This window comes from Festucalex cinctus, chromosome 20 (assembly GCF_051991245.1).
Source record: "Festucalex cinctus isolate MCC-2025b chromosome 20, RoL_Fcin_1.0, whole genome shotgun sequence".
In the NCBI taxonomy this organism is placed as follows: domain Eukaryota; kingdom Metazoa; phylum Chordata; class Actinopteri; order Syngnathiformes; family Syngnathidae; genus Festucalex; species Festucalex cinctus.
This window is the reverse complement of record NC_135430.1, coordinates 12892004-12917314: the sequence shown is the minus strand read 5'-3', so window position 1 is coordinate 12917314 and position 25311 is coordinate 12892004. Positions and strand designations below refer to the sequence as shown.

At 34.4% G+C, this 25311-nt stretch overlaps 1 protein-coding gene across 2 annotated transcripts in view; it reads right to left on the bottom strand.

Moving 5' to 3' along the window:
- Positions 1–8151: 8151 nt before the first annotated feature.
- plxdc2b (plexin domain containing 2b) overlaps positions 8152–25311 on the bottom strand; it is a 59514-nt gene continuing 42354 nt past the window's right edge. For both annotated transcript variants that reach the window (XM_077509452.1, XM_077509451.1), the window contains 9 exons: positions 24421–24539; positions 23658–23757; positions 21576–21671; positions 21382–21463; positions 17445–17505; positions 16396–16534; positions 14384–14422; positions 10505–10671; positions 8152–10427 (listed from right to left, as the gene is read on the bottom strand). In XM_077509452.1, the coding sequence (XP_077365578.1) occupies positions 10308–10427; positions 10505–10671; positions 14384–14422; positions 16396–16534; positions 17445–17505; positions 21382–21463; positions 21576–21671; positions 23658–23757; positions 24421–24539 (923 nt within the window). In that variant the 3' untranslated portion in view covers positions 8152–10307. The remainder of the gene's footprint in view (positions 10428–10504; positions 10672–14383; positions 14423–16395; positions 16535–17444; positions 17506–21381; positions 21464–21575; positions 21672–23657; positions 23758–24420; positions 24540–25311) is intronic.

The window sequence follows — 25311 nt, the reverse complement described above, 5'->3', positions numbered from 1 at the left end:
AAATAAAACGCCTTACTATACATGGTCGTTTTTTTTTCAAAAATAAAACGCCTTACTATACATGGTCGTTTTTTTTCCAAAAATAAAACGCCTTACTATACATGGTCGTTTTTTTTTCAAAAAATAAAACGCCTTACTATACATGGTCGTTTTTTCCAAAAATAAAACGCCTGACTATACATGGTCGTTTTTTTTCCAAAAATAAAACACCTTACTATACATGGTCGCTTTTTTTCCAAAAATAAAACGCCTTACTATACATGGTCGTTTTTTTTTCAAAAATAAAACGCCTTACTATACATGTTCGTTTTTTTCCCAAAAATAAAACGCCTTACTATACATGGTCGTTTTTTCAAAAAATAAAACGCCTTACTATACATGGTCGTTTTTTCAAAAAAATAAAACACCTACATGTTTTTTTTTTTTCCAAAAATAAAACGCCTTACTATACATGGTCATTTTAAAAAAAAATAAAACGCCTTACTATACATGGTCATTTTTTTTCCAAAAATAAAACGCCTTACTATACATTGTCGTTTTTTTTCAAAAAATAAAACGCCTTACTATACATGGTCGTTTTTTTTTCCAAAAATAAAACGCCTTACTATACATGGTCGTTTTTTTTCCAAAAATAAAACGCCTTACTATACATGGTCGTTTTTTTCACCAAAAATAAAACGCCTTACTATACATGATCGTTTTTTCAAAAAATAAAACGCCTTACTATACATGTTCGTTTTTTTCCCCAAAATAAAACGCCTTACAATACATGGTCGTTTTTTTCCCAAAAATAAAACGCCTTACTATACATGGTCGTTTTTTTTCAAAAAATAAAACGCCTTACTATACATGGTCGTTTTTTTTCCAAAAATAAAACGCCTTACTATACATGGTCGTTTTTTTTCCAAAAATAAAACGCCTTACTATACATGGTCGTTTTTTTTCCAAAATAAAACGCGTTACTATACATGGTCGTTTTTTTTCCAAAAATAAAACGCCTTACTATACATGGTCGTTTTTTTTCCAAAATAAAACGCGTTACTATACATGGTCATTTTTTTTCCTAAAATAAAACGCCTTACTATACATGGTCGTTTTTTTCACCAAAAATAAAACGCCTTACTATACATGATCGTTTTTTCAAAAAATAAAACGCCTTACTATACATGTTCGTTTTTTTCCCCAAAATAAAACGCCTTATAATACATGGTCGTTTTTTTTTCCAAAAATAAAACGCCTTACTATACATGGTCGTTTTTTTTTCCAAAAATAAAACGCCTTACTATACATGGTCATTTTTTCCAAAAATAAAACGCCTTACTATACATGGTCGGTTTTCCCAAAAATAAAACGCCTTACTATACATGGTCATTTTTTCCAAAAATAAAACGCCTTACTATACATGGTCGGTTTTCCCAAAAATAAAACGCCTTACTATACATGGTCGCTTTTTTTCCAAAAATAAAACGCCTTACTATACATGGTCGTTTTTTTTCCAAAAATAAAACGCCTTACTATACATGGTCGCTTTTTTTCCAAAAATAAAACGCCTTACTATACATGGTCGTTTTTTTTTTTCAAAAATAAAACGCCTTACTATACATGTTCGTTTTTTTCCCAAAAATAAAACGCCTTACTATACATGGTCGTTTTTTCAAAAAATAAAACGCCTTACTATACATGGTCGTTTTTTTTCAAAAAATAAAACGCCTTACTATACATGGTCGTTTTTTCCCAAAAATAAAACGCCTTACTATACATGGTCGGTTTTTTTCAAAAAATAAAACGCCTTACTATACATGGTCGTTTTTTTTCCCAAAATAAAACGCCTTACTATACATGGTCGTTTTAAAAAAAAATAAAACGCCTTACTATACATGGTCGTTTTTTTTTCAAAAATAAAACGCCTTACTATACATGGTCGTTTTTTTTCCAAAAATAAAACGCCTTACTATACATGGTCGTTTTTTTTCCAAAATAAAACGCCTTACTACACATGGTCGTTTTTTTTTCAAAAATAAAACGCCTTACTATACATGGTCGTTTTTTTTCCAAAAATAAAACGCCTTACTATACATGGTCGTTTTTTTTTCAAAAAATAAAACGCCTTACTATACATGGTCGTTTTTTCCAAAAATAAAACGCCTGACTATACATGGTCGTTTTTTTTCCAAAAATAAAACGCCTTACTATACATTGTCGTTTTTTTTTTTTCAAAAATAAAACGCCTGACTATACATGGTCGCTTTTTTTCCAAAAATAAAACGCCTTACTATACATGGTCGTTTTTTTTTTTTCAAAAATAAAACGCCTTACTATACATGTTCGTTTTTTTCCCAAAAATAAAACGCCTTACTATACATGGTCGTTTTTTCAAAAAATAAAACGCCTTACTATACATGGTCGTTTTTTTTCAAAAAATAAAACGCCTTACTATACATGGTCGTTTTTTCCCAAAAATAAAACGCCTTACTATACATGGTCGGTTTTTTTCAAAAAATAAAACGCCTTACTATACATGGTCGTTTTTTTTCCCAAAATAAAACGCCTTACTATACATGGTCGTTTTAAAAAAAAATAAAACGCCTTACTATACATGGTCGTTTTTTTTTCAAAAATAAAACGCCTTACTATACATGGTCGTTTTTTTTCCAAAAATAAAACGCCTTACTATACATGGTCGTTTTTTTTTCAAAAAATAAAACGCCTTACTATACATGGTCGTTTTTTCCAAAAATAAAACGCCTGACTATACATGGTCGTTTTTTTTCCAAAAATAAAACGCCTTACTATACATGGTCGCTTTTTTTCCAAAAATAAAACGCCTTACTATACATGGTCGTTTTTTTTTTTCAAAAATAAAACGCCTTACTATACATGTTCGTTTTTTTCCCAAAAATAAAACGCCTTACTATACATGGTCGTTTTTTCAAAAAATAAAACGCCTTACTATACATGGTCGTTTTTTCAAAAAAATAAAACGCCTACATGGTTTTTTTTCTTCCAAAAATAAAACGCCTTACTATACATGGTCGTTTTTTCAAAAAATAAAACGCCTTACTATACATGGTCGTTTTTTTTCAAAAAATAAAACGCCTTACTATACATTGTCGTTTTTTTTCCAAAAATAAAACGCCTTACTATACATGGTCGTTTTTTAAAAAAAAAATAAAACGCCTTACTATACATGGTCGTTTTTTTCCAAAAATAAAACGCCTTACTATACATGGTCGTTTTTTTTTCCAAAAATAAAACGCCTTACTATACATTGTCGTTTTTTTTCCAAAAATAAAACGCCTTACTATACATGGTCGTTTTTTTTCCAAAAATAAAACGCCTTACTATACATGGTCGTTTTTTTTCCAAAAATAAAACGCCTTACTATACATGGTCGTTTTTTTTTCCAAAAATAAAACGCCTTACTATACATTGTCGTTTTTTTTCCAAAAATAAAACGCCTTACTATACATGGTCGTTTTTTTTCCAAAAATAAAACGCCTTACTATACATGGTCGTTTTTTTTCCAAAATAAAACGCCTTACTATACATGGTCGTTTTTTTTTCTCCAAAAATAAAACGCTTTACTATACATGGTCGTTTTTTTTCCAAAGATAAAACGCCTTACTATACATGGTCGTTTTTCCCAAAAATAAAACGCCTTACTATACATGGTCTTTTTTTTTTTTTTAAATAAAACGCCTAACTATACATGGTCGGTTTTTTTCAAAAAATAAAACGCCTTACTATACATGGTCGTTTTTTTTCCCAAAATAAAACGCCTTACTATACATGGTCGTTTTAAAAAAAAATAAAACGCCTTACTATACATGGTCGTTTTTTTTTCAAAAATAAAACGCCTTACTATACATGGTCGTTTTTTTTCCAAAAATAAAACGCCTTACTATACATGGTCGTTTTTTTTTCAAAAAATAAAACGCCTTACTATACATGGTCGTTTTTTCCAAAAATAAAACGCCTGACTATACATGGTCGTTTTTTTTCCAAAAATAAAACGCCTTACTATACATGGTCGCTTTTTTTCCAAAAATAAAACGCCTTACTATACATGGTCGTTTTTTTTTTTCAAAAATAAAACGCCTTACTATACATGTTCGTTTTTTTCCCAAAAATAAAACGCCTTACTATACATGGTCGTTTTTTCAAAAAATAAAACGCCTTACTATACATGGTCGTTTTTTTTCAAAAAATAAAACGCCTTACTATACATGGTCGTTTTTTCCCAAAAATAAAACGCCTTACTATACATGGTCGTTTTTTTTCAAAAAATAAAACGCCTTACTATACATGGTCGTTTTTTTTCCCAAAATAAAACGCCTTACTATACATGGTCGTTTTAAAAAAAAATAAAACGCCTTACTATACATGGTCGTTTTTTTTTCAAAAATAAAACGCCTTACTATACATGGTCGTTTTTTTTCCAAAAATAAAACGCCTTACTATACATGGTCGTTTTTTTTCCAAAATAAAACGCCTTACTATACATGGTCGTTTTTTTTTCCAAAAATAAAACGCTTTACTATACATGGTCGTTTTTTTTCCAAAATAAAACGCCTTACTATACATGGTCGTTTTTCCCATAAATAAAACGCCTTACTATACATGGTCTTTTTTTTTTTTTTTAATAAAACGCCTAACTATACATGGTCGTTTTTTCAAAAAATAAAACGCCTTACTATACATGGTCGTTTTTTTTCAAAAAAATAAAACGCCTTACTATACATGGTCGTTTTTTCCCAAAAATAAAACGCCTTACTATACATGGTCGTTTTTTTTCAAAAAATAAAACGCCTTACTATACATGGTCGTTTTTTTTCCCAAAATAAAACGCCTTACATGGTCGTTTTTAAAAAAAATAAAACGCCTTACTATACATGGTCGTTTTTTTTTCAAAAATAAAACGCCTTACTATACATGGTCGTTTTTTTTCCAAAAATAAAACGCCTTACTATACATGGTCGTTTTTTTTTCAAAAAATAAAACGCCTTACTATACATGGTCGTTTTTTCCAAAAATAAAACGCCTGACTATACATGGTCGTTTTTTTTCCAAAAATAAAACACCTTACTATACATGGTCGCTTTTTTTCCAAAAATAAAACGCCTTACTATACATGGTCGTTTTTTTTTCAAAAATAAAACGCCTTACTATACATGTTCGTTTTTTTCCCAAAAATAAAACGCCTTACTATACATGGTCGTTTTTTCAAAAAATAAAACGCCTTACTATACATGGTCGTTTTTTCAAAAAAATAAAACACCTACATGGTTTTTTTTTTTCCAAAAATAAAACGCCTTACTATACATGGTCATTTTAAAAAAAAATAAAACGCCTTACTATACATGGTCATTTTTTTTCCAAAAATAAAACGCCTTACTATACATTGTCGTTTTTTTTCAAAAAATAAAACGCCTTACTATACATGGTCGTTTTTTTTTCCAAAAATAAAACGCCTTACTATACATGGTCGTTTTTTTTCCAAAAATAAAACGCCTTACTATACATGGTCGTTTTTTTCACCAAAAATAAAACGCCTTACTATACATGATCGTTTTTTCAAAAAATAAAACGCCTTACTATACATGTTCGTTTTTTTCCCCAAAATAAAACGCCTTACAATACATGGTCGTTTTTTTCCCAAAAATAAAACGCCTTACTATACATGGTCGTTTTTTTTCAAAAAATAAAACGCCTTACTATACATGGTCGTTTTTTTTCCAAAAATAAAACGCCTTACTATACATGGTCGTTTTTTTTCCAAAAATAAAACGCCTTACTATACATGGTCGTTTTTTTTCCAAAATAAAACGCGTTACTATACATGGTCATTTTTTTTCCTAAAATAAAACGCCTTACTATACATGGTCGTTTTTTTTTCCAAAAATAAAACGCCTTACTATACATGGTCGTTTTTTTTTCCAAAAATAAAACGCCTTACTATACATGGTCATTTTTTCCAAAAATAAAACGCCTTACTATACATGGTCGGTTTTCCCAAAAATAAAACGCCTTACTATACATGGTCATTTTTTCCAAAAATAAAACGCCTTACTATACATGGTCGGTTTTCCCAAAAATAAAACGCCTTACTATACATGGTCGCTTTTTTTCCAAAAATAAAACGCCTTACTATACATGGTCGTTTTTTTTCCAAAAATAAAACGCCTTACTATACATGGTCGCTTTTTTTCCAAAAATAAAACGCCTTACTATACATGGTCGTTTTTTTTTTTCAAAAATAAAACGCCTTACTATACATGTTCGTTTTTTTCCCAAAAATAAAACGCCTTACTATACATGGTCGTTTTTTCAAAAAATAAAACGCCTTACTATACATGGTTGTTTTTTTTCAAAAAATAAAACGCCTTACTATACATGGTCGTTTTTTCCCAAAAATAAAACGCCTTACTATACATGGTCGGTTTTTTTCAAAAAATAAAACGCCTTACTATACATGGTCGTTTTTTTTCCCAAAATAAAACGCCTTACTATACATGGTCGTTTTAAAAAAAAATAAAACGCCTTACTATACATGGTCGTTTTTTTTTCAAAAATAAAACGCCTTACTATACATGGTCGTTTTTTTTCCAAAAATAAAACGCCTTACTATACATGGTCGTTTTTTTTCCAAAATAAAACGCCTTACTATACATGGTCGTTTTTTTTTCCAAAAATAAAACGCTTTACTATACATGGTCGTTTTTTTTCCAAAATAAAACGCCTTACTATACATGGTCGTTTTTCCCATAAATAAAACGCCTTACTATACATGGTCTTTTTTTTTTTTTTAATAAAACGCCTAACTATACATGGTCGTTTTTTCAAAAAATAAAACGCCTTACTATACATGGTCGTTTTTTTTCAAAAAATAAAACGCCTTACTATACATGGTCGTTTTTTCCCAAAAATAAAACGCCTTACTATACATGGTCGGTTTTTTTCAAAAAATAAAACGCCTTACTATACATGGTCGTTTTTTTTCCCAAAATAAAACGCCTTACATGGTCGTTTTAAAAAAAAATAAAACGCCTTACTATACATGGTCGTTTTTTTTTTAAAAATAAAACGCCTTACTATACATGGTCGTTTTTTTTCCAAAAATAAAACGCCTTACTATACATGGTCGTTTTTTTTTCAAAAAATAAAACGCCTTACTATACATGGTCGTTTTTTCCAAAAATAAAACGCCTGACTATACATGGTCGTTTTTTTTCCAAAAATAAAACGCCTTAATATACATGGTCGTTTTTAAAAAAAATAAAACGCCTTACTATACATGGTCGTTTTTTTTCCAAAAATAAAACGCCTTAATATACATGGTCGTTTTTTTTTTAGAAAAAATAAAACACCTTACTATACTATGGTCGTTTAAAAATAAATAAATAAAACGCCTTACTATACGTGGCCTTTTTATTTTTATTTTTTTTATAAAACGCCTTACGCAGACCAAGAGAAGCTTATCCATGCTTTTATCTCCAGCAGACTAGATTATTTTAACGGTCTTCTGACTGGACTCTCTCAAAAGAACATGAGACAATTGCAGCTCATTCAGAACGCTGCAGCTCGAGTTCTGACCAAAACAAAAAGATCAGAACATATTACTCCAGTACTTAAGGATTTACACTGGCTCCCAGTCAGCTGTAGAATCGATTTTAAAGTTCTGCTACTCGTCTATAATCACTAAATGGTTTGGGTCCTGAATATATCCAAGAAATGCTGATGGAGTACAAACCCAGCAGGGCTCTGAAATCTTCAGACTTGGGCCAACTAGTGGAACCCAGAGTTCGAAGCAAACATGGTGAAGCTGCATTTAGCTGTTATGCTGCACACAGATGGAATAGGCTGCCAACAGAAGTGAAGTCAGCCCCGAGTGTAAATGCTTTTAAATCCAGGTTAAAAACTTTTTTCTTTTCCGTTTGATTAGGGACTTTTAAACAGCTTTAATTAAGTGTTTTTATTATTTTAAACTTCCTTATGTTATATGTTTTAAAGTTTTAAAGTGTTTCCGGTGGAGCTCCACTATCCCATGGTCCGAAGCCAGACTCCTCTCAACTTTTGAGCACCATAATTTGGACGAGGAGAATATTCAAATGCTTAATTTCGCAACAACCTCTTAAATTAGCACAATTGTGATAACCAATTTCAAGCTATTTATTAGACAATGGTTAAATTATGTGACAGGTTTAGCTACACGTACACAAGATGGTCTTTGGTCATGGCAAAAGTTTTCAAAAATGGGCGATTTCTTTCATTTGAACATTAAAAAGTGTTACATTGCACATATTGTCAGTAGAATTTCAGCTTAGTGAGTAGGCTGATTTCTGAAATCCGTGTTAAAAATAGTACATATATACCCAGAAGCTGATGTGTGAAAATAAAGACTGGAATTGTTTCACGCAGTAGAAAAGGACACTTATAAAAATATTCTTCCCCGTCTACTGTGCAATCGTACTTAAAATGTTTGCCATGAATTACCTGAATCTGCAAATGTTTTGGCGGTGGTATATGTGTATTGTACTGTACATTTCATGTGTGAGGAAGTACTGCATTCATGCTGTCCAATCAGAACGTAGGAAACGAACACTCCACCCAATTAAAACAAAGGAAAACAGCACACTGTCCAAACAAAAGCATCGGAATCAAAAGCAAGGACCAGTGCGTTCATCAGGCTATCAATGAACAATTGATTCATCTGTGCACAGACATCTGGTGGAAACCCAACTGCAACTAGAAACCCTCTTTTTGTTTTTCGTTTTTTTGTTTTTTGTACACAATCACACACACAATAAGAAAATAGATTGGTCATACACACTCACAAGCGCCTGTCTTGTCGTTCTTTTCATTAGTACCACATGTTTAAAAAAAAAAAAAAAAAGATGGAAAAAAAGTGCAAACTTCTCAGACACAAAATGGCACGATAGCAAAGACGTACAAAAAAAAAAAAAAGTACATAAATGCAACTTTATCCATTTGATTGGATTGGAACCAATTTCAAATTATTTCAAAAAGTGTATTGGGATCATGCTGAAAAGAAGAAAATTGTACCTACAAAGTACTTTGAGAAAGTTTTTTTTTAAATTTTTTTTAAAATTGTAATCTTATGAGAATGACGTCCTATTTTTTAGGTTGAGGTTAGACTCTCATAAGAAGGGAGAGAGAATTAAAGCTGTTTTTTTTTTCCCCAGCAAAAGTTTTACTTTTTTTCAATTGAAAAATACCTGCCGGGTTGTTCGAAAAATGAAACGGTATATTTAAAAATACTAATAAAGTCTGTGTCTCTCTCTCTCTCTCTCTCTCTCTATATATATATATATATATATATATATATATATATATATATATATATATACACATATATATATATATATAGTCTGATTCCACATTACTTACAGTATTTGCAGAATTCAACATTTAATATCAACTTTTCCCCATTCATTTTCAATGGGACAGTCATTTAACTTTTTCTAAGTCTCACTTTCCACGCCCACTTCCATACATATAACTTATCATTATTACCAGGTGTCCGATACTGCTCGGTGGCACAGTTGGTAAAGCGCATTGTCCAGTAACCAGGAGGTTATAATTTCATAATTTATCTCTCAATTTACTTCATAAGCATTCCACATGCATTCAACTCTTAGCATTAAGCTATTAGCATTCAGATTTCTACAGAAATTGCACTGAGTCTAGTTACTATTACAATAGTAATAGTCACCATTCCCCTTAAAAATTGGACTTCATTCTCAAAGTATTGTAAGTTTTATAGCGAAAATGTGGCTTTTTAATTTATCGTAACATTTACTACCTTATTTTGTAGCGTAATTATTATTGTTCAGCATTACCAGAGTAAAAACTAAACAAAACAAAAAAAAATCAAATGAAATCATGGTTCTCTGGACTTGGGTGTGATAGATGATGTCGGCTGTGCAGGTTAATTATGCAGATAACCGCTGGAGAGACATTAAAAAGCAGTTGGGGGTGGTGATTTAAAAAAAACACACAAAACAAAACGTGAAAACATGCAGTGCAAAGAAAAAGCTAATAAAGTCAGAACCGGATGGACATTCAAAGCCTATTATTGTAGAACCCCAGCAACAATAAAGAGTCAACTCATTCACACATTGTTGTTGAAAACACGTCTCTATGGTGTCACTCCCTCCTGATGCAGTCAAGGCAGCCATGTTGTCCTTCCGTGGCATCCGCCTCCTCAGTTGCTCGGCAAAACGAGTCCGTTCTCCGGATCCGGGATGGCCCCGGTGCATGACGACGTTGGCCCCGGAATTTGGCCCTCAGCATTGCTCGGACACGATGAAACCTTCCTTCTCGTGGCCCGCCGGCTCCACCTCGGCGTAGGACGGGTGGCCCGAGCCGCGGCGGAACTTCATGGCCGGCCACCTGCTCGGCCGTCTCTGAGGAGACATCAAATTATGACGATGACTAATTCTGGCCGCAGTTCTGGATAGAAAATATCGATTTCTTTCGTCACCTCGATGAGGAAGAGGCTGGCGGCCGACGTCGGGTGATGGTAGATGTAGACGGTGACCATCACGCCCGCCACCATGATGAGCATCACCAGCAGGACGCCCAGGATCAAACCCGTATGCAGGGGGTGCGCGCCCGTCGTGCGGTCCGCCATGCTGTCTGCTGGCATCACTGCAAACACGCCAAACAGGAGTCATTGCAACTGCAAGGAGTGTGAGGCGATTAAAATGTTCAATTTAAAAAAAAATATTAATTAATTAAATAAATACAATATAAAATTACATTAAATAAAAAATATATACAAAAAAAAAAAAATGAATACAATAAAAAAATAAAAATAAAAACAAAAAATACATTGAAAAAAATTAAATAAAATGTCGTAATTAATTCCCTAACTTCAATACCTAACTCACAATTAATAAAAAAATAAAAAATAAAATAATAATATAAAAAAAATATATAAAAAGAAAAAAGAAAAACATAAACCAAATAAATAAATACGATAAAAATACATAAATAAATAAAATGTCGTAATTGCATAACTTCAACACCTAACTCACAATTAATTAATAAATAAAATAAAAAATTAAATAAAATAAAAAATTAAATGAAAAATATATACATAAAAATAAAAAAATAAAATAAATAAATACAATAAAAAAATAAGAATAACAAAAAATTAATAAAAAATAAATAAATAAAATGTAATTAATTGCATAACTTCAATACTTAACTCACAATTAATGACAAATTTTATATCCGTTCTAAATGTACAATAAAATAAAATGTACAATACATGTTTTTTTTTGTTTTTTTAATAAGTTTCATACGCTTATATAAAGGTGGAAAAAAGTTAAACTAATAGAAATTTGGCTGCATCTTTTAGTCACTGATACAGCAATTTCATAATGATTCATAAAATTGAGTTAAAAGATATACTGGACAGTAATAAGTAAATAAAAAAAAAAACATGCTTTTAATGTAAAAAAAAACCAAATGTAAATGCAAAAAGAAAATATATGATGAATGAAAAAGCATTTCTAATAAAGTAAAAATCATACCAAAACAAAAAAAACAAACGAAAAAATATATATAATTGACGGGAATTTTTTTTTTTTTTTTAACGAAACATCTGCGATAAACGAGGGAACACTGTACTGTAAAAAAAAAAAAAACGACTTTGATATTGATTTGTGTCTAGATCATTTTTCTGCCACTAGATGGCATAATTGTATTTGTAATACGTTGGCGACAGCTCAATGCATTTTTATTTTCATAATAAGAGCTACCTAATCTTGAACATAAAGTAACTTGTGAAATTCTGCTCATTTTTTAAAATTGTAAATTATAACCCCAGTCTCCACAAATATATGCATTATTATTACATTTGTCTGGAATTAATTGTGTGTTGAAAAAAACTATTAGGGTTAAATTAACTAAAAATTTACACTAATTTTGACACCCCTAATTGGTAGTAGCAAAAGTAGAAGAATTGCTAATTCATTTCATACAACTTTATTTGAAACAGAGAAAAATAAGTATGAACAAAATAGGTTGTGGTGCTGTTCTCCTGTCAGCCAGCTGGGGGCACTCGGTGTCCAACCTTACTTGTCTTGTCAGGCTCAGATAAGATCAAGCTGGATTTTCACCATAATAAACATGAAAATTAATTGACCTCATTAAAAATAAGAAATTCAAAGTAATTTGCAACGATTGAATGGAAACGTTGTGGTGGTTTGATGTCCTTTGGGATACTTTTTTTTTTTTCAAAAGGTCACATAGAGGATGCTTGGCTTAACGCAAACGGGCTCTCGTTAGCGATTCATGAGCTGCAGCGCTTCCGCACGTGTAAGCAAGAACGAATGTCAAGTCAAGTCAAGGTCAACGCTATACATTCCACACAAGAGGAGGATGAGGAGGTGGGGCTCTCCTGGATGCTGACAAAGATCTAAAGTCAGCCTTGCCCCGCTTTTGAAATTCCCTCATGGAAACAGCATTCAGGATTGTGACTGTTTAGCGAGCACACCTTGAAAAAGCAAAACATGTTGGAAGCAATCAGTATGGAATATTTCTCCTCCTGTTGTGCTTTTAATTAGCAGCTACAGTATAGCCTCCACGGAGATCGCCATTAAATCAGCCGGTTTCATTGATTTCCGGCCCACTTAACAATCAAAGCTGTACAACAGGCTCTTGAATTGCATTCACATTTAAAAGCGATGCTACAGGCTGTTAGCAGCCGGGCGGGGCTGATGGGGATTCCGACGACGGAGCAGCTGTCCAACCTGCAGGAGGTAAATGTGCTCTGCTTCCTTTAAACGAGCAGATTGATACTGGTTCCCATTGCGGGATCTTGACATCTGTGAAGACGAATGCCAAGCAGCGCTAAATGGGTCCTCTCTTCCTTATTACAAAGTAACATGTTGGAACGTATTCACAGCGTGTCTCTTTTTATACATTTTGTTGTGCTGAATCCAAAAAATAGAGAGAGAAAATAAATAATAAATACTTTCTACATTTTGTGCAGAATTAACGAACATTTAACACCCCCCCCACACACACACACACACACACACATTTTGTTTTGCTGAATTAAAAAAATAAAAATTCCCACACATTTTGGTGTTCTGGAAAAAAAATAAATAAATCACAAATTTTGTTGTGCTGAATAAAAAAAAAAAAACATTTCCCACAATATATATTTTTGCACAGTTTGTTGTGCTGAAAAAAAATCCCCACATTTTGTTCTGAATTTAAAAATCTTTTTTTTTTCACATTTTGTTGTGCCGGATTACAAATATATAGATATATTTTTCCGTATTTTGTTGAGCTGAATTAAAAAAAATACATTTTTAAAATATATTTTATTCCCCACATTTTGCTGTGCTGAATAGAAAAAAATATATAGATTCTTCCACATTTTGTTTTGCTGAATTAAACAATTTTTTTCCACACATTTTGTTGTTCTGAATTAAAAAAAAATCCACATTTTGTAGTGCTGAATAAAAAAAAATTATATATATATATATATATATATATATATATATATATATATGTTTTAAAAATATTTTATTTCCCAAATTTTGTTGTTCAGAATCAAAAAATACTTTCCCCCACATTTTGTTGTGCTGAATTAAAATATTATATATATATATATTTTTTTTTTCCTCCACATTTTATTGTGCTGAATAAAAAAAATATAGATGTATTTTTCCACATATTGTTGATCTTAATTAATAAAAAAATCTTTTAGAAAATCCTTAAGATTTTACACACAATCTCATAATGTCTACAACTTTTTAAAACAAGTAAAAAAAATAAAATCTAATGAGACGCCAAAGAATGAATATATTCACAAAAATTAATTGCTGTGAACACTTTCCAGATGCACCGCATTTCCTGAGACACATCATTTGTGCTTGTAAAGCGTCAAAGATGTCCTCTTAAAATGCTTGCAGATTAATTTCGCCCTGATGTGAGTCTCATGCGGCCTTGAGCCTGAAGACACAGTAAATGGCGGTGGACTCAAATGAATCCAATAAAAGCAGTGCAGTGTTGTGCGGCGGCGCCGCCATGTTTTAAAGATGAGCCTTCTTTAAATGTGGCCGATGGGATTCCAAGAACGACTCAAACTGAGCAGTCTGAAGGTCATAACTGCGGCATACGTGGCGCTGATTACTTCGATTTACAAAGTACTCAAGTACTTGTAGTACCACTTGGAATATTGTTCCTAGCTACTTGTGTATTGAGTGATAATGTCGGAAAAGGCTTCTCAGCAGCCGGCGTCGCATCCTCCAAGAAAAAAAACCCTGCTGACTCGGGTAAAAAAAAAAACAAAAAAAACGAAGCATCCATAAACACTGCGGTGACAACATGAAGCACATACCTTGATTTTCTCTGAGATGCAGCGCAATCTTGGTATCATCTGCGAGGGCACAAACAAATCAGTCAGACAACATAATCAATATTTCTCTCTGTAGTTTGTTTTTCCAACGAATGGCTCCCCCAAGGTAATAATTCACACTTGATTAAAAATGTATTCTTCAACTATAAAGGTCCAACATGTATAATTCAGGGTATTATGTTAAATGTACGTGTGAAGTATGGAAATGTGGCGCGACCCACTTCTTCACGCAGACACTTAAACACACATAAGGATTCACCCGTATGCAAATGAAGCGCCACCAGACGTGTTTCGCTCAACAAATTAATTCAAAAGGATCGCTCATGTAAATTTCCAGACACGCTTTGGTGCATCTGAAGTTAGAAAATGAGACGGGCTCATGTAAACAAGCAGCTAGTTAAAGCCAATCCAAAGCTCGATTAAGCGAGCATGAATATGGATAATGGACGTCTGTGGAACGGGACAGAAGCCACTCGGGGAAAAAACAAATAATTCTGTTAATTTCGAAAAAAAAATTGTACTAATGTCTGGTGAGAGGATAGGCATTACGAGATCAACAACCTAAGTTATGGTTGTGATTATCGGGGTTGATTAAACACAGAAGATAATCTTTCATGAATGACTACAGCAATCAGTCCACAATTACTCTTGATATGCTGAAAATCAGAGGATTTGGACAATTAAAATAAAAAAAAAGGCTCCAAACGATAACGGGATTCTTAAAATTGTTGTCGATTAATTTTATAACAGCTTACTAGTCAATTAATCGATTAATTTTGACAGCTCTAATCGGGGTATTGCTTCTGATGACCTGTCTCAAACCATCCCCCACATTTTAACAGTTACTTCCAAGTAGGGCTGTGTAATTAATCATAATTAAATTATAATTTCAATTATTTGTATAATTATTTTTATAGCTTATTTTTATAAATACACTCCATAATTACAAAATCAGCATAATTGTAAAAAATATTATTCATACTAATTTTTGACTTGTTGATTTATACATTTGCACATTTAAAAAGAAAAATAATAATAATAACTAGTTTAATAAATTTTGTTTCATCCAAAAGGAACTTGTATAATTATAGTTTTTCAAATAATTTTATTTGTTTTAATATATTTGATTTGTTTTTTTTGCACCTTTAAAAACAAAACAAAACAAAAACAAAAAGAAAAAAAAAATAGTTTGATACATTTTGTCATCCAAAAGGAACTTGTATAATTATAGTGTTTCGAATAATTTTATTTTACTTAATATATTTGATTTGTTTTTTGGTTTTTATTTGTATTTTTTTATGTTTTTATCGTTCTGCACAGTGCACATGCTGTACTCCAACTTCAAGTTGTTTTTGCCAACATAAATAAATAAATGAATGAATAAATAAATAAATAAATAAATATTATTACGAATACATATTATTATAAATTCTGTTTGGTCCATACGGAACTTACATAATGATAGATAATGTTTTAATTGGTCTTAATATTTTTAAATGCTTGAACATTTTCTTTTGTACCAAAAACGAAATCATCGTTTGAATAATTGTTTTTTCAATTATTGCCAAAATAATTTTAATTATCATTTTTATTATTTTTGAGCAACTCTACTTCCAAGTACTGAAAGGTCAGCAGGATTATTGACCCAACTTTAACTTCTACGGACACCGAAAAAAAAAAAGAAAAGAACAAACTTTGGAGGACACCTTGTCCATTTTACTAACATCAGCAAAAGAATGTGCCTTTCACACTGGATTTGCATGAGAGAGAACCTCCCGCCGGGGTGCGGCGGATCATCACACTTAACGCCGCAATATCAAAGCGTGACCCCCGTAAACCTTTCACTCAAAACTCTCTCAGAGGGACATGCGAGAGTTTTAAGGGGAGAAGATGTGAGACAAAAGACACACAGCAGATTACCCAAATGGAGCTTGTGTGCAAAACATGACTAGCAATAAGGAGGATGTCCGGTAATCATAACAAGGCAAATGCACCTTCAGTTGGAGCGCTGGTTGGGGGCTGTGCAGTGGACGGTGGGGCATCTTTGCTTCTGGGCGTGGTCTTGGCGCCAACAGATGTGGTGAAGGGGTACAGATACGTGGTGTCAATCATGTCGCACATTTTGTCCTTTGTCTGCAAACACATTAGACAAGAATTACTAGGATTTTACCAGGTGCTTTTCCTGACAGTCAGGGTATCAAAGATTGCTTGATTATTGTTGTTAAAGTGGAAGACAACCTTAAACATTTCTTGACAAGAATATGTGAGACTAACATGACATTCCGTATATTCATTTGTGGAATATGAGTTATGAAGCAAAATCCAGCCATTTTTATTCAACTCAGGGGCGGCCATTTTGACGCTTGCTGTCGACTGAAGATGACATCACAGTTGCTCAGGCAACCTGTTTTCTGAAGCTGAGCTGTGATTGGTTGTTGAGCAACAATGACGGTCATCTTCGGTCGACAGCAAGTGGCAAAATGGCTGGATTTTTCTTCCATAACTCATATTCCACTAACACAAAATTAACCAGAATACATATTTAGACTAGTGGGGCTGCATGGAACATTATTGTCAAAAAAAAAATAAAAAATAGGGTTGACTCCTTCTTTTACTCCTTGACCGCCAAAAACGTTTAATAACAATTAGTAAATTCATGATGTATGCTGCCATAAACGTTAAATGACGACAACTATTATTTTTTTTTTTAATCAATGGGCAGTGCAATGTCTAAGTGCACCGCTGCCTGGTCAATGGGTTGTGGAATCAAAAACACTAACTATGGCCAGCAGATGGCAGCATTCGATTTTCATTGGGCTGCCGGTGTATGAAATTACAATGAAACATGACAAAATCTGAGCAAATATAAGTGGTCAAGAAAATGGATGGATTGATGTAAATGATCAAAGCCTTTGTCATGTTAAAGTTTTTTTTGTGGCAATAAAAGAGTTAACTATTAGTATATTGCAAGTATTGTCTCTGGCTAACTTCTTATGATTCTTGATGATGAATTTTGTTTAAAATATTGATCCCATTCTCTGACCTCATCTGGGCAGCTGTTGTCCACCCAGTCCTGCCGATGGCGGTCAAATCCACTGGAACATCTAAGTGAAGAGGACAAGCTATCAGTGAAAATGAGTCGATTTCAGAGATTTAAAGGCCATACTTGAAGCAAGCAGTTGAAAATGAACCTGGATGTGTTTGCATTTTTTTTTTAAATCAAATAATCCTCTCTTTTCTTCCAGTCTTCCCTCTGCGAGGAGGAAGCGCAGCAGGCCATGGAGGTCGGGATAAAGGTGGTCTCGGGTGGATTTGCGTGACTTTGACTTCAAAAAAAGCTTCAAAAGTCAGACGGTATTGGAGGCGGCAGCTTCAAATCCTCCAGTAGTTCAAATATAATTCCCCCCCGTGGTGAATTGAACCCTGCTGACATCCCATCCCCCCCCCCCCCCCAGCTCCACAATGCAGTCCAATAGAACTTTCGCATTTCATTCCCTTCGTCGCCATATTATGATGGAAGAAGTTTCCTACTGCTTTTTTCCCCACACCCCTCCCAATTCTGAACATAATCAACCTCATCAGATCAACCAGGCGAGACAGATTCCTCGCCTTAATCCCACCACTTTTCCGCCGCAGACTGTGCGATGGCATGAAATGGAGCGCAGCAGGTGTGGTGCGAGCAGCCTTTTGTTACGTCTGAACGGCAGCGCCAAAAAATGGGCCAATATCAATAACTCATTTGGGACCAGAGTGTGCAGCAGCTTACGTGAAGAAAGCACGATTTTCGTGTTTTGTTTTAAATATACAGTAGCTGCAATGTTAAAGGTGCATTGTGCCGTTTAAAATAGTAATGTTAAAGCTTTTTCTACGTCATACATGCTCCACACCAATGCTCAGATGAGTACAAAGAGCCCTGACTGTTTTACTCTGAATGCATCTATCAGCTTTTATCTTCCCTTTATAGTAGAGTCCACAGTTTCTTTGGTGAGGGGAGGGGCGGAGTTTTTTTCACCTCATCTGACGTCATGTCTTCGTTTGTCAACTGTGGCTCTTGCGTTAAGATCGGATACGTACTCACGTGTACCATCAAGGAGCCTAACACAGATGCTGCAGTTACACTTTGGGCCAGAGGTGGCAGTCGTGAGTAAAAAAGTGACAAACTGCACAATGATCCTTTAAAAAAATTGTAATATTACAGAATTGTAGTTTTTATTATAGTTTTTCGTTATCTTAAAAATGTAATATAATTATAAAAATAAACTGATTTGACATGGCAGCTGTAAAATATCATGAAATCAATGTAACTGTAAAAACACATTTCTTTTACAAAAAGCTCCATTAAAAATACATATATTGATTGTTAAAATACGTTCACAAATGTATCGTAATTTCACAAATATTTATCTGTTATTTAATGGAATAAAATGTAAAAATTTAACTTTAAAACACTAAAAAAAAAATATATATTTTTTTATATTTACTGAGAAATTAACTGCAAAAATTTGCAAATTTACCATAATTTCTTTGTCAATTTGACAAAAAATTTTTTAAGTGAAAATAACTACAAAAAGCACAGTAATGTGCTAGATGGGAGCGTTCATTGTATTAACATTTATTTTGAAAGGATATCTAATGAGAAATAAAAGGTAAAGGGGAGAGCTTGAGAAGGTATAAATAATACGCCATGTTTTGAAAGATTAATCATCACATTATTTTTTTTGTCATATACTGTTATATTCCATGCAAACTTGTTAAAATTACAGTTAAATACTGATCTTTAGTTATCAAAAAAGAAAGTTTTCACGAGAAAGTCATTTTCTGTTATTTTAGAGAATTTTTCTGGCGCCACAGTTGCCGGAAAATTACAGTTGTGTTTTTTTTTTTGAGATTTTTTGTTTTTATTTACAGCATATCTTTTCTCAATTTGAATTTTAAATGAATCTTTGGCATATTTCAGTGATTTTTTTTTTTAAGTCAATGTTTTTCTGTTCGTTCAATTTAAGTATGTTGGCCCGCACATTGGCCCCACTGAAGGCACCTGGCCTATTTTTTCATGGCGTTGCTCCAGCCTTGGCCGGCGCGAGTCATGTGCCTCTTAAAAAAATGTCAGCGCCTCACATTATCCGCGCATCCGAGGAGGCCGGGCGTACTTTTTAATTAGCGCAACCTGCAAGGAAAGCAAGCATACGGATACAAAAGGGCGAACCATGCCGAGTTTTCGTTTTAAGCACACTTGGGTAGCTAATTAAAATGCGGCTTAATGAGATGGCAGCTACAGGCAAAACAGCATCCGTCCACGAATTAGCCACGTTATTTATTTTATTTTTTTTTACATAAATGACTTTGCCTCTGTTTAAAAAGCCAGGCCCGAGGTGAGTCCTAACTAACGAAACTCGTGGGAGCCGCTCACGTAATCAAAAATAAAAAGATGAATATTTCACACGGAAGCCATTCAAAGTGCACGAGACGGATAGAAACAATCAATTGACTTCTGAACTGTTTCTCAGCTGTTCCATTTGATTGTTTTCTCCGTCAAGGGGAACTTTTTCCGAGCGAGCAAAACAAAACTTGTCCCGCTTCAGCCGCCAGGAAACACCTACGCCTCTTGAGCAGTTGTAATATTGACTTTTGAGGTTTTGAGTGGTGCGGAATGGGGGGGAAAAAAATGGCAACGAAAAAATGTCGTCACATAGCATTCCGTGGCGGAGGTAATCATCGTGTGCTCACCACTTCACTGTGTGTTATCAAAGCAGGTCGGAAATTTGGGAGCGTCTCAGAGGTCCATTTGAGCATGAACGAATTTTAATGCAGATGAAATAAGCAGTGGGGTGCATCATAATTTGATCCCCTGCTGAATGTGGAAGTTTGCTCACGTTGTAATTGTCATTTTATTGATAAAAATAGAGAGAATATCAGAATTACGAAATAATCCCATAAAGCTCCGCCAAATTTACTGACGCTGAGGCCAGTGAGCATTTAAATGATTTAAGGAAGACTTGGGAGAAAGTGCTGCGGTCAGTTGTAACCAAAATCTGTGCCGGACATTGCAAATCTTTGACATTTGAATAATTTGGGGAAAGAGGAATGCCAGACCTTTATACGGTCTGGAGGAAATAATTTCTTTTCCAGATCATTAGCAGGATGTACAACCAGTTTGATTTGTGGACGGTGTGCTAGTCTGCAAAAGTGCACGTGCCGTATGTATTTACACAAAAGAGCCATAAAGAGCAAGTAAAACATCCATATTAATAAAAGGGCAATCCAGTCAATGCGCTTTGTTTAACATCCTGCCTGAGGAGATCATCCATCACGGAATATTACGTTTATTATTTTCACTTTCAAGGACATCACATGTTTAAAAAGTTAAATAAATATTAGCCATTCAACTATTTTAATAGCGCTTCTCTTTATTAGGGTGAACTTAACATGCGTGTTTTAGAAACGCGGTACCTTGATTCGAACCTTAACCACAAAATAGTGAGACACCCTTAGGTTACCGTGCTGCTCAATGATCATATTTGTAATCGTTTTAATTAGGCGTGTTAAAATTATTGCGTCAATTTTGAGTTAATTTAAAGTTCCTTTAACGTCACGATTTTTTTTTAATGTGCGATTAATGACTGCCCCTTACTTGGAAGGCCTGTACTGGGGGAATTCCAGTCGCAACGCAAATTTTGCAGTAATAATTTTAACTAGACAAAAGTGACATTTCTACAGAAATTCCGTGGGAATGCTGAAAGCTGAAAGGTAATAAAATATTTCCCAGACGAGATTTGAACCAACGCACTTACATGTCTCCGTAACGCCAGGCGAGTAGAACTGATATAAATTTTGCAATTAATCATGAGTTAACTATTGAAGTCATGCGATTAATTATGATAAAAAATCTTAATCGCCCCAAGTTATATTCCCTGTTTCAATCGAATTGGCCAAATTTCTTTCCATCTTTCCAAACAAAACCTGTAGCTCAACCAACCAACCTGTTGAGTCGATGGCACCAGCTGCAGTTGAAGTTAACCTGGGAGGCGACGCACGTTCCGCAAGTGGTGAACTGAAGACACGCTGGAATAGAAGAAACATTCTCTCAAATCCAAGACATGGACAGATAAGACCAAGTGGTCAGGGCTATAGAAATAGACTTGACTTGACTTGATTTGACTTGACTGTCTCTTACTGGGCAACGGTGTGAATTCCACGGCGGAGGAGTTGGTGATCCTCGTTTTAGTCAGTTCCACACGGTGGTACTCGTAGATGGTCCGCCGTCTCACGTCTACATTTTGGAGAAAGACGAGGCAGGAAGTGAGAGAGGAAAAAGGGGGTAAAAAAAAAGAAAAGAAAAGTGGGACAAACAACCCCCGAAGAAAGAGGAAAAGACAGCATGAAGCAGAATGAGGTCAAATGGGGGAGGCCCACTTTTTGCACTTTATGTCTCCCTCTCGCTTTGCTAAGCGTCGCCAACTGGAGGCGGCAATTTTCTGCCGGATAAATCAGAGGCTGTTGACGGGCATTCGCACTAACAGCGAGGAGTCATAAGTCAAAAATGGTGGAATGCATGCGATCCATCACCGACGCTCATTGCTTTGTGGCCCTAATAACTCACAATCTCAGGACGGTGTATAACGGGAGTCCCCCTTATTTTTTTATTTTTTTTACTAGCCTTGCATTTTCACGACGGGTATTAACTTAAGAGGAGACAGATGGAATCGATCCTTTATGTTAAAATGCTCAAAGCCCTGGAGAACCCTTTTAGGGGATTGATTCTATTGCCTTTAACTCATTTTGCTCCCAAAGACGTATTTATACGTTTTTTGTATTTTTTTTTTATGCTAGAGCATACAAAAGGCTTTCATGCAGCCTCTGAACTGAAGAGAACGCTTGAATCAAAAGTAGTTATTACAAAAACGGCCAGCAGTTGGCAGCAGAGTATAAGAGATCAACCGGGGCCATGTTGCAAAAAACACTTTTCCCCACTGTTTTAAACAGATTGGTGAATAATGATTAAACTTAGCTATATTCTATGCTAATTGCTGCAAAACGGAAACATAAAAATATTTTTTTTTTCCTAATGAAAGAAGAGATGCTAAGCCTTCTTTTGGTAGATTCCATGTTTTTACAACAAATAGAACACAATATTCTGTGGGCCTTTGCAAAATCAGTCAAAATCCAGTAAAACAGCTGGGAGTGAATGAGTTAAAAAGGTATCAGGAGTTAAAGGTAGGCCACACATTGCCAGTTACTGAAAGCGGTTAGCAGAGAAATGGCTGAATTTTGTTGACATAACCAAAATTTGTACGCGTAAACTGGGACGGGCTATCACTCAGACGTTGCGGTAGTTGCGGCAAAACGAAGTTTTCCGTCACACATCGATGATAAGTGCAAAGCATTCAATCCTGCTGTCGCGAAAAGGGTTGTAACTAATTACAAATAGATTTTCTATAGTATCTATTTATTTTATTTTGCTGTGAATTATGTAGAAATACTGCAGAAGCAGGTGTAGAAAAATACATTTTGAAAAATATTGTGTAATATTGCATTTTTGAGACGTTATTCTGTATTTTTGGAGATAACACTTGGCAGACAATTTGCACAGTCTAATGAGACCATCCAATAAAAGAATTGTATCGGAAATGTTTCAACTAGTCTCGATAAGTTTTCTATATAAAGAAGTACAAAAAATGACATCAGGCACGACTCCATGGGCCGTTATTCTGAACAACAGCGAATTTAGTTGCTTGCCCATGCTCAATTCAATGTGCTTGTGGGTATTTTATTGAGAAAACATTTTAGCCTGTTTCTAAATACTTGTTACACCCTCACACAAATGGATTGTTAAAACAATTACCCCAACCGTGAATGTGCAGAAAGTGGAAAATGTTGTTTTTGATGTTTTAGTCTGAAGCAAATGGCAACAACCGCAAGCATTGACAAATAGAAAACACAAACATGCTTTGAAAAGCATCTGTCCTCATTGCCGCAGCACTTCAAAATGGCAGCTGAATGATGGTAAGTGTCGTCTTTTTATATAAAACAGAAACTCTAGTGGCTCAACACTTCACCCTGTCTGCTCGCATTTATAATTTCGACTTTTTTTTAATGCTTTTCATCTCTTTAAATGAATCAGCTTCCGCTTGGCATCGTTTTTCTTTGCTTGACGAAACTGATTCTGGCTCCAAATTTCTTTCCACAACACCAAAGTGACGCCGGTTACTAGATGTTAAAAAGCAATCCCACAAAGTGTGATCGATCGAATACTCACTGGGTATCTGCTGTATTTTGTGGACCACCACAAAAGCGTCCGAGAGGCCCACCTTCACCGGGTGGTTGACCGGACTGATCTGCGACAGTTCGACGGGGATCTGCAAGACAAGGAAAGGCAAATGAAACAGCAGGAATGAGTGCGCCGTGGCCTTTTTGTCCCACTTTTGTTCCTGTTATTTCTATTTCTTAAGTCAAGTCAAGTCAAGTCAAGTCAAGTCTACCAAACTTAAGTATGCATCACACACTAGAAAGACGTACTGGATCCTTTTTTTTTTTTTTTTTTTTAATCCCCTTTTATTTATTTAACTATTTTAATCTATATTGTTTTGTAGCTTTGTTTTGATTTATTTATTTTTTCTATCGTGTTTAACTGTTTTCTTTTAGTGTTTAAATGTTTTTATTTGGTAGTTATTAAACTTTTAACTCCAGTGTTTTCTCATGGGGGAGCCTCCACAGTGAGAGGGATGGCTGGTCTTCATCCATCTCACTGTGGATGAACTCCTCCTGGGTGCCTTTCCTTACAGGGTACTTCTGTGCCCCGCCATGTTGTGGTTTTCATGTGTTTGTTGGATTTTGGGTGTGTCTGTGGGTAAGGGGGGGGGATTTAAAAAAAAAAAATGTTTTATTGTATTATGGATGTCCAGCACTTTGAGTTGCATTTTGAATGTATGAAAGGTGCTATATAAATAAAGTTGATTGATTGATTGATTAAGTTAGACAAACACAGACCTTCGTAGACGACTGAAGCTAACTGGATGTACCTCTTTGTAAGCAAAGACGATGCGACCGGTATCGTGCAACGTGGCCTGGAACGTGAAGCTACCCAGGTTGTAGTTGTCCTGCAGGTGGACGTGGTCCCACTGCACCACTAGAGCCGTACCTGAAGGGGTCAATAACACACACCCGGTGCTCATAAAGCTTCACATGCAGTGGAAAAATCATGTTTTTTTTGTTTTTTTTCCCCTGGCAGACAACCTCGGGCCTCTGCTGCAAGTTTGAGCTGATTGACATTAAAAAAAAAAAAAAAAAAAAAAAAGCATATGAGCTGATATGAAAGCATCGCACCGGTGCAATAAAAACAGCAAGCCGGGGGAGAGCGAATGAAGGCAGGGCGGTTATGATGATGGATTATATAGCTCTGGCACGTTTGAAATCAGACCAAATGACATGAATGATTTTTTCTTATGTCGGGAAAAGAACAACTAATATCTCCACTGACACACTCGCATCAGACTAAATCTTGGAACAATTATTATAATTTGAGTAGATTGCCTCTTTTAACACGGATGACATGATAATCTGATGCTGGTTAAGTTCCATACACACATAACACAATATTAACAGACCTCCAACAAAGCCAAATATGTCTGACTGAAAATTCATGATGTTCCGTGGTGACACAGTTTCATTCCAATGTGCTAACTGCCACATCGAGCAGTTTTTGACACACTAACAAGCCAACTAAACAGACAGACACTGACGAAACAGCAGCACAAATCATTCAATGAACTAACCAACTTAACTAACAAGCAAAGTAATCATTTAGTCAACCAAAAGTGATCAAGTGACAAGCAAGCAAACCAACAAAGAAAACTAACTACCGATCAACGTAATGAATTAGATAATAATCTAATTTAGTCACTAACACCAAC